Genomic DNA, 10,456 nt, shown 5'->3' on the forward strand with positions numbered 1-10,456 from the left:
GAACACCCAATCCCCAACACCCATCGTTTCTTTGATCATGTCACACGCTCGCATCTTCTGGATCCGTGTTTCTCATTTCTGCTCGAATATTAACCGTATCGACTACACAATTTCGATTAGGAGATTTATTCCCATTTCGTTCGCGATGCCTTCTTAATCTTCTCTCTTTTAGCGAAATCGTTGACTACCCTTAGAAATTGCATTTCTGCAGTTTGTGCTTTGCTTCTATACCTAGTTACATTTTGAGACTTCAAATATTTTATTAATACGTTGCCTGCCAATCCAATTTCATGAAACTTCCTCTCAGAATCGCTCCGGATCTTTTCACGATTTATAATTTTGATTCTATACCTTCGTTTTATCCATCTTGAAAGTTGATTCTCGTAAAGATCGCATTTTCAGATCGTGTAAATATATAAATAATAATACTTGAATAACAATATTCGAATACTCAAATATTCGAGTAATGGTATTCGAATAATATTCGAATACTTACGTATCGGAATAACGGTATCGATATACTCAAATACTGATAGCCGAATACTCAAATATTCGAATAATGGTATTCGAATAATAATATTCGAATACTTACGTATTGGAATAACCGTATCGATATACTCAAATATACGAATACTCGAATACTGATAGCCGAATACTCAGATATTCGAGTAGTGGTATTCGAATAATAATATTCCAATACTTACGTATCGGAATAACCGTATCGATATACTCAAATATACGAATACTCGAATACTGATAGCCGAATACTCAGATATTCGAGTAATGGTATTCGAATAATAATATTCGAATACTTACGTATTGGAATAACCGTATCTATATACTCGAATATACGAATACTCGAATACTGATATCCGAATATTCAAATATTCCAGATTTATTCGAATACCATTTGAATATCTAAAAAGTATCGATCGAATTCTTCCGTGAAATAACCGTATCGATATACTCAAATATACGAATACTCGAATACTGATAGCCGAATACTCAGATATTCGAGTAATGGTATTCGAATAATAATATTCGAATACTTACGTATCGGAATAACCGTATCGATATACTCAAATATACGAATACTCGAATACTGATAGCCGAATACTCAGATATTCGAGTAATGGTATTCGAATAATAATATTCGAATACTTACGTATCGGAATAACCGTATCGATATACTCAAATAAACGAATACTCGAATATTGATAGCCGAATACTCAGATATTCGAGTAATGATATTCGAATAATAATATTCGAATACTTACGTATTGGAATAACCGTATCTACATACTCAAATATACGAATACTCGAATGCTGATATCCGAATATTCAAATATTCCAGATTTATTCGAATACCATTTGAATATCTAAAAAGTATCGATCGAATTCTTCCGTGAAATAACCGTATCGATATACTCAAATATACGAATACTCGAATACTGATAGCCGAATACTCAGATATTCGAGTAATGGTATTCGAATAATAATATTCGAATACTTACGTATTGGAATAACCGTATCGATATACTCAAATATACGAATACTCGAATACTGATAGCCGAATACTCAGATATTCGAGTAGTGGTATTCGAATAATAATATTCCAATACTTACGTATCGGAATAACCGTATCGATATACTCAAATATACGAATACTCGAATACTGATAGCCGAATACTCAGATATTCGAGTAATGGTATTCGAATAATAATATTCGAATACTTACGTATTGGAATAACCGTATCTATATACTCAAATATACGAATACTCGAATACTGATAGCCGAATACTCAAATATTCGAGTAATGGTATTCGAATAATAATATTCGAATACGTACGTATTGGAATAACCGTATCTACATACTCAAATATACGAATACTCGAATGCTGATATCCGAATATTCAAATATTCCAGATTTATTCGAATACCATTTGAATATCTAAAAAGTATCGATCGAATTCTTCCGTGAAATAACCGTATCGATATACTCAAATATACGAATACTCGAATACTGATAGCCGAATACTCAGATATTCGAGTAATGGTATTCGAATAATAATATTCGAATACTTACGTATTGGAATAACCGTATCTATATACTCGAATATACGAATACTCGAATACTGATATCCGAATATTCAAATATTCCAGATTTATTCGAATACCATTTGAATATCTAAAAAGTATCTATCGAATTCTTCCGTGAAAGCTTTTCGTGCTACCTCCAAGATGAATCAGAAAGTATGCATTCGAAACCCGACCGGAATACGCTTACATAAAGCATAGCTCGAAAGCGGGGAAAAATTGAGCAGCGATAAAAATACTTCTCCTATAGGGTTGGTGGTATTAGAGCGAGGAAAAAAAAAATGATTGGCGGCGACAATTGAGTTCGATCGTTCGAATTCTCGCGGTCCTCGGCGCACAATACAACTCCTCTTCATCTTTTTTAACATCTCGAACTGTCGATCAACTTTACCGTAGTTCTTCCGCGAGTTTATATACACGACGAAACTTGTTTAAAATCACGACTTCTAGGTGGTCCAATAAATGTTCCTTCTTAATCGCCGCCGGGAAGTCGTACGCCCGGCTCCGATATCAACGTCGCTTTCAGTTCCATTTCCGATATCGACTCAGCGTGCAGCCACGGTCTTCAAACTTTACGAATTCCCGCCACTGACTGTCCTCGCATTGCAATCGACCCTGTAAGCCGCTCGAGCGGAAGAATGCATTTCATTACGGTCACAAGTCGAATTCGCATTCGCGTAGCTCTCACCTGATTCGAAATATTCCTAAACGCGAGCATCGTTTAGATCGTAAACGATATCCCGAAAAATTGTCGATTAACGCTGATCTTGCGCGACAAAGATCGTCGACGGAAAAATCCAATTTCTCGAACACGAATTATTACGTCGATTTTACGACTGTAAAAATCGCGAAAACGAAAAATCTATTTGTGAGAATACAAGTGTAATTTTCAGACGTTCGTGAATATTAATTGTGAATATAATCGGTGATATTTTATTTTAAATTATGGGGTTCAATGGTATTATTATAATACCTTGAATTAGAAAACTCTGAGAAAATTACTTCGCGATACAATCTTTCTCGAAGACGTTTATATTATAGATTATATCGTACGAGACATGGGCAAATTTACAAGTTCGAGTCAGCTTCGAAATGCTTCTTAATCCGGTACGAACATTAGCGAATATTGAAAATTAAAATTTTTATATTTGCATAGTTCCATCGTACCTTCATCGGTGTACTACCAACGAATTGGCAAGATTCTCCCGATGAAAATGAGTCCAAACACGACCACTTTCCGACTACTTTTACTTTCACGTCATTCAAAATTTCGTATACAAATGATTCGTAATTAAATGACGCGTGACTAAAAATAGTCCGAATATGGCCGTGTTTGGACTCATTTTCATCGTGAGAACATCGCCGATCCGTCTATGATATTATCGCGAAGATACGAGAGCAAAAATTACGAAAACCAAAAATTTCGGACAACAAAAATCGCTTCGTTAAACGATAATAGCGATCCAGTGGCCATTATTGTTGATTCCGAGTGGAGATTACCGTGTCTCGCAGAGACGATGATCTTTCCCGAGACCTAGCCAGATTATTGTGGAATTCGACTGTCGTCCTTTCGTCGTATCGATTGCCCGCTAATTATGAATTTCGCTCGCTTTTCGCGCAGTAATCGATCCTCTGGGACGCAGTTAAAGCTCCCAGAGTCGGTGACACGGCACGACGCTAACGGCGTTAATTAAAGCGCTTAGTAAACCTCGTTATCGAACGAGTCGTTAGCAACTTTGCTAGCTGCCAATGCCCCCTCCCTTCCTCACTCCGCGAACCCGTCCCGTTTTCAACGATATCACGGAAGGACGCGAAATCGCGTAAGTGGAACGACTCGTCTGCAAGTCGAGCGCGCGTATTTCTATTAATTATTCGCGCGACTTGATTAGCAAAAATTCCTTCTCGAACGCACGGTTTCCACGAAAATCGTTCAGGTTCGTAAATCGAAGAATCGGCGGGGAATCCAATTACGTCGAGAATTTAACGATTTATTTCCGAAAGAGCACGATCGACGATCCGTTCGCTCTTATTCCTCACGCAGACGATAAACGTGTCTATGAAATTCGCTGCTAGTTGCGACACATTTCTCGTAAAATATTTCAAAGGCTCCCCCCCACCCACTCCCACCGAGTGGAAAATACAATACGGAGGGAAAATAGCAATAAATCGAATATACCAGCCTCTTTCTGTCTCCGTGCGTTCTCTTCGAAAGCCAGATTTCGAAGTAACAAAATCACTCGACAATTCAGCCGATATACTTAACACAATAAAGGCAGCTTGGTTCGGTGCTCTTCTCCCGGACCTTTCAACAAATCGCTGCGAAAAGCTTTCACCAAAATAGCCTTCCGTCAACGAAACGCCGCTTTTATGGGAATTTATAGGGACGGAGGCACGCGGAATCGTTCCACTGTTCGTTAAAGTCGAAACTAAATCAGATTGGCGTGCACGGTGTGTAGCGTAACTCGGCAGCAACCGTGAAAGCCATAGCTGACCCGTTTCTTTAGAAAACGGCTCGCCGCGATATCCATGAATTTTCATTTACCGGTTAATTCGACCGCGCGATAAATCTTCGCGCCTCGGCGTTCAAAGTTCGACCGCGGCGCGCGCAAATGGATAAATAAATGCGACCCTCGTCGGTACTCCATCCGTCCGATGCGCTTCCATTTCATTATACCTTATTTCGTTTCTCTCCGCGCCCCGGAGTTACTCTTTATGAACTTGGTAGCCACAAATTTCCTGTCAATTATCAGTCTCGAGTAGCGAACGTAAAAGTGTCTCGCGCGTCGTGTATTCCTTCGCGAAATTTATTATTGTTGTAATAAGTGTGAAAAAGAAGAGAGAAGAAAGAAACGGTGGCCGTACATTTGTTTACAAAATGTAATATTATTATTGCGCCAAAAATCGAAAGAACGCGCATTTCTCGTAATTGGATAAAATTCGATGAGAAATGAAAGAAGAGACGATGCATTGTGTATTTGTTTACAAAATATATTATTATAATTATTATTATTGCGCCAAAAATTGAAAAAATGCGTATTTCTCGTGAATGGATAAAATTCCATGAGAAATGAAAAAAAGACGATGCATTGTGTAATTGTTTACAAAAGATATTATTATAATTATTATTATTATTATTGCGCCAAAAACTGAACATATGCGCATTTATCGTGATTGAATAAAATTTCACGAGAAATGAAAAAAGAGACGATGCATTGTGTATTTGTTTACAAAATATATTATTATATTTATTATTATTGCGCCAAAAATTGAAAAAATGCGTATTTCTCGTGATTTGATAAAATTCCATGAGAAATGAAAAAAAGACGATGCATTGTGTAATTATTTACAAAAGATATTATTATAATTATTATTATTATTATTGCGCCAAAAACTGAAAAAATGCCCATTTATCGTGATTGGATAAAATTCCACGAAAAATGAAAAAAGAAACGATGCATTGTGTATTTGTATACAAAGTGTATTATTATTATTATTATTATTATTATTGCGCCAAAAATTGGAAGAACGCGCATTTCTCGTAATTGGATAAAATTCCACGAGAAATGAAAAAAGAAACGGTGATTCGTGTATCGTGTACTTGTTTAGAAAATGAATGATTATTTTCGCGTGAAAAATAGGAAGGAATTGCATCTCGCGTAATAGAATAAAATTTCGCAAGAGGCCATCTACAGCCAAAGACTGTTTTCGGATCTAACCTCGATTTCAATTACGATATTATCCCAATTTACGTGGGAGAATGCAAACAAAATTCGGTGATAGCTAAGAAGGAATTATACGCCGACGATATTCTCGGACTAGCGCAGAACTAACCCAGATAGACGAAACGGAATCATTCCCAGCACTGTGCTCCTGTTTATTTAGGAATTTCGTTCACTTTTGGAAATGAAAATTTTGGACACATATCGAATCTTTGTGAGAGCATTATCCACGGATCGGCGTGGTTCTCCCGATGAAAACGAGCCCAAACACGACCACGTTCGGATTACTTTTAATTACACGTCGCTCGAATGATATAGAAAAATTGTTGAAAAATTGAAATTTCCAAACAGTGGGAACACGGTCGTGTTTGGACTCGTTTCAAACGGGAAAATCTCGCTGATTTACCAACGATGCTCCCGCAAACGTATCGCGAACGACAAAAAAACTGAACACGCACGAAATATATTTCGTTCCATCCGAAATGCACTCGTTGCGTAACAAGTTTAATTTTCAATGTCGCACGAATCGTTCCATTCGCTCGCCAGTGTCGCGAATTTCGAAAAGTTCGTTAACATCCAACGAATTAACTTGTCAGCGCGATTAGCAATCAGCGAAATCCACAAGCGAGCGTAAACGCGTACGCGGCATCCGAACAATAAACGAAAACCATCGGATCCCCCGATGACCGCCTCGACACGCAGAAATGTTAAACGAGCAGAATTTTAACGCAGTACATTAGCTGCCTGACACCCGATCGTCGAATTAAATTCTCACGGCTGATTCCCTCGGTATTACCATCCGTATTGTGCCCCGTTTTAAGCGGTGATCTTGTTTTGAAATCACTTGATCGCCGTTTAGCGGAGATGGGATCAAGCTCGATCCGAGTGCCCCTGAATACCAATCAATTATAAACGTGTCGTTCCACGAAATTCGAATATCACCGGTAAAAAAGGTGGTAACGTTTAACGTACTTGAAACGTTGATATAAATATACTTGTAACACGGTAAGATTCATCGGTAAACCATCGACTCGTTCACCAATCGTGGATTATCGACGAATTTGACGAACATCTATTCGCGTTCGTGTTTCGATTTATAATTGAGATCGATGGACTGCAGATTTTACGTATTTGTGGTCTACCCCGATGCAGAAGACACGTGCAAATATATGCAGAGTGTATTTCATAAATTAATACAATAATATTAATATTTCAATTCGATTAAGTGCCGATATTAATCGTGCGTTTAACGTATGCGTTTTATATTCGCGTGCGCTGATAAATGCGTAAAATCTGTCTAGTAATCAGCGGTATCGAGTATTCTTGATCATTCGTGAATTTGAGGTTAGATTTATTAGCGGTTTTCGCAATTACGTGATTACTCTGTTGCGATGTACAGGGTGTACATTTTCGGGACGAAATTGCATTATTCGAAGGATCGTGTGTAACGGTAACATTATTTTTTTCAAGTTCATCCATCGTGCCGAACATCCACATACTTTGCTCAACATTTAAATACTTGTTAAAAGTTAAGACTTGTTCGACTCGTTCGAAACAGTAATTCCAACGAACGTCTTCAGTGATGAGAATCGTCACATAAATTTTTCAGTAAAAATCCATAACTCGGTAACTGTTTGACAACGTTAAAACACATTAATGTAAATTTCTCGAGGTTAAACTTGTTTTTTATGATGTACAGTGTCGTAAAAAAAAAAAAAAAAAATATCGATTTTCTTATATTCTCGTAAAGAGAAGACCTTGGAAAAATATGATGTTACTCCTCCGCGTATTTCTTTAAACATTGCAACATCGTTCTGAACAGTTTTGTTCACAGAATCATAAAGAACAGAGATGTTTAAATATCTTCGTTTGAATGATTCATCGTGTATAATAATAAAAGGATCGTATCGGTAATTTTAGCGCGTTATCGAGTTTGTGTAGAATATTGTTTTAATAAACGATTAACGACCGAAGTTAAGGTACAGTAGAACTTCAATGGCTGTGGAAAAATGGATCCTGGAATTCCTGCGAGTAACAAGAATCGTGCAATTATCGAGACAACAGATCCAATAAGTAGAAGCTCCACTTACACAATATATTCCCCACTACCCATAGCTCATGCTTGACCTCGCATGCAATCATTGGTCTCTACGGACGTCCACTTCCAATTTCACTTGTTGCTAAGTAACCATAACCTTCCACTTGTCAACATAATGCATCGAACGAAGCTCACGCGCAACTATCGAGTTGTACAACTATCGAGGTTCTACTGTACTCGATACAAGATTTCGTTTCTTTTTTTTTTTTTTAACAATCCGCCGGTGAATAAACTTTCTACGCGGATAAAATTTCTAAAAAATTTGCAACTTTTCCTTGAGCACAATTCATAATAAAACATATATCTAATATTACCACGATTCCTCAGCTGTGAGCCTTAATCGGAAAAATGGTATTGTAAAATTTTGCACAGATTTTGCGGAACATCGCAGAATGTTCGGCAGAAATTTTCCACGACTTATTTTACAGTTAATCGATATACGAGTTGATATGTATAGTATACTTTTAAAACACATACACGTTTGTAGACCCTCGTGCTGTCCACGTTGCCTCGTCCATTTTGTCCCTAACAAGCAGCCACGTTCTCCTTGGAAAGAAAACAATGTCCAGCTCTTCTCAAAAAAAAAGTGTTCATCAGGGTTTTAACATTTGTGAATAACAAAGTCTCTCAATCCTTTAACCTTGCTCGACAAATTACCAAAATCTGTTTAACGATTACAAAAACACACACACAAAACAATTTTTACCACCTCGCGTTATCATCGATCAATTGTTAGATTTTCACGTCAACTCTTGCAGGGGGCTCACGTTTATCTCCGTTGCTCTCACGGCCAAAAAGTACACGCCATTTCTTTTTCTTTTTTTTTTTCCTTTCAAACAGTCGTGAAACTCGTGTCGATTGCATACGCGATAAGATCACGGTAAAACAGTGAGAAACGGAACGAGATAGAATTTCACATCTTTTGTACAAATTGATTTTCCAAGGGCACCGGCACCGTCTACGTGCCCGATATGTAAATTGTTTCACGGTTTCACGGTTTCTTGGAGCACGGCGTCGCGGCAACGCGACGTTAAATTCACGCCGCGGGCAGACGACGTAGCCAATTCCGCGAAAAAATCGTGCCGTGAGAAATATGCGACGACAGCGGGCGCAAAGCTCGGTTAAACGAGCCCTGCTCCTCGCCGCGTTATATCAGATTCCGACGGATTATGCAAAATTACATCATCGTTGCGCGAGATTAATTTTTACACGAGCACGTCCCCAGCCGCGGTCTCCATTAACCCCGGGAGTAAATTGAGCGAAGGGTGCTTCTCAGAGAGCTTGCGAAAAAATCTGTGTTCCGTTTCCTCGAGGCTTATTTCGAGTCGATCTGCGAGCTTCGAGTGTTTTTACCCGAAACGGATTACCACGAGACAGACAACAACGAAACCCGTAACAACTCTGCAAACGAAATCCCAGTGGAGATCCCATTCGAGTTGTCCGCGTACCTCGAGTCGAACTTTCGCAACAATTACACGGAACGCGAAATATTTATCGAATTTACCGTTAAATCGTGAAATTAGAGCCCGATTGTTAAACGAAGTTGATGCTTGACTGTTAGATCGTGAAGTTCCGAGATTCGGGGAACAATGGGTATGCGTTTGTCAACACAGTTCAGGATAATTGCCCTTGAAGGGTTTGAGAGGTAACAATTAGTGGTAACACGTCTGGAATATATACGTACGGAAATAGTAACTGTTGTAGAATTTACTTACTCGTTGGAGGAACCTTGTGTGCTTTTGCAGGTTTCGGATGAAATATCAATTATAAGTGTTTCTTACCTGCGAACAGAAATAATTCGATTTTTAAAACGTGGTTACGCAAGTAGCCCGAAAGTTGTTGCAAAGAACAAGGTGGAGAAGATTATTGGAATTTAGTCAGATTTTATAGAGTAGATTTGTCCAATCTCTAGAGATTAGGGATGCATGATTACCTAAGTTGTCCCAATAGGGGTCCAAAACTCCCTGGTGGTTCAACCGAGGACCCTATCCTTAGAAATCTAAGGATTCGTTGGTTGTCCACTAATTGGGGTACTTTATGGTTGTCCAAATTGGGGTCCGAAATTTTCTAACAGTCCATCTCTGGATGCATGAGACTCCAGTGGTCCAAGTAGGGATGCACGATACCCCAAATGTCCAACTGGAGTCCGTTGACAACCTAGCTGTTCGACCAGAGATTCATGTACTTTTAGTTCTCCAATTAAGACCTTATACCTCCCTAACAATCCATCTAACGACGCATGACCACTTAGCGGTCTACCTAACGATTAACTCCCAAATGTACAACTCCGAATCCATGACGATTCAGTTATACAAATAGAAGCCTGGTGCCTATTCTTTGCTGACACGACACAGGACGTCACCCCTATAAAGAAACTCTTGAACGTATCTATCAGATTCGAACATAGAAAGGAACTTGCGGAACAGAATGCTGACACGGTTTCGAAAGACGAAAATGCTGATCGTAATTTTCTCTCGTCAAAAATTCCAAGATCGAACGATCGAATTCAATCTCCGTGTGAGCTGCAAGATACAAGGAGAC

The 10,456-nt window shown here is 38.6% G+C and overlaps 1 protein-coding gene across 3 annotated transcripts in view; it reads right to left on the minus strand.

Annotated features, from left to right (window-relative positions):
• The window catches only part of Mub (poly(rC)-binding protein mub), a 137,255-nt gene extending 128,667 nt beyond the window's left edge, over positions 1-8,588 (minus strand). For all 3 annotated transcript variants that reach the window (XM_076319300.1, XM_076319299.1, XM_076319295.1), the window contains exon 1: positions 8,393-8,588. In XM_076319300.1, coding sequence (XP_076175415.1) covers positions 8,393-8,433 — 41 coding nt within the window. In that variant the 5' untranslated portion in view covers positions 8,434-8,588. The remainder of the gene's footprint in view (positions 1-8,392) is intronic.
• Between the last annotated feature and the right edge of the window lie 1,868 nt (positions 8,589-10,456).

The sequence above is a fragment of the Ptiloglossa arizonensis genome, chromosome 8, assembly GCF_051014685.1.
Source record: "Ptiloglossa arizonensis isolate GNS036 chromosome 8, iyPtiAriz1_principal, whole genome shotgun sequence".
NCBI classification, from domain to species: domain Eukaryota; kingdom Metazoa; phylum Arthropoda; class Insecta; order Hymenoptera; family Colletidae; genus Ptiloglossa; species Ptiloglossa arizonensis.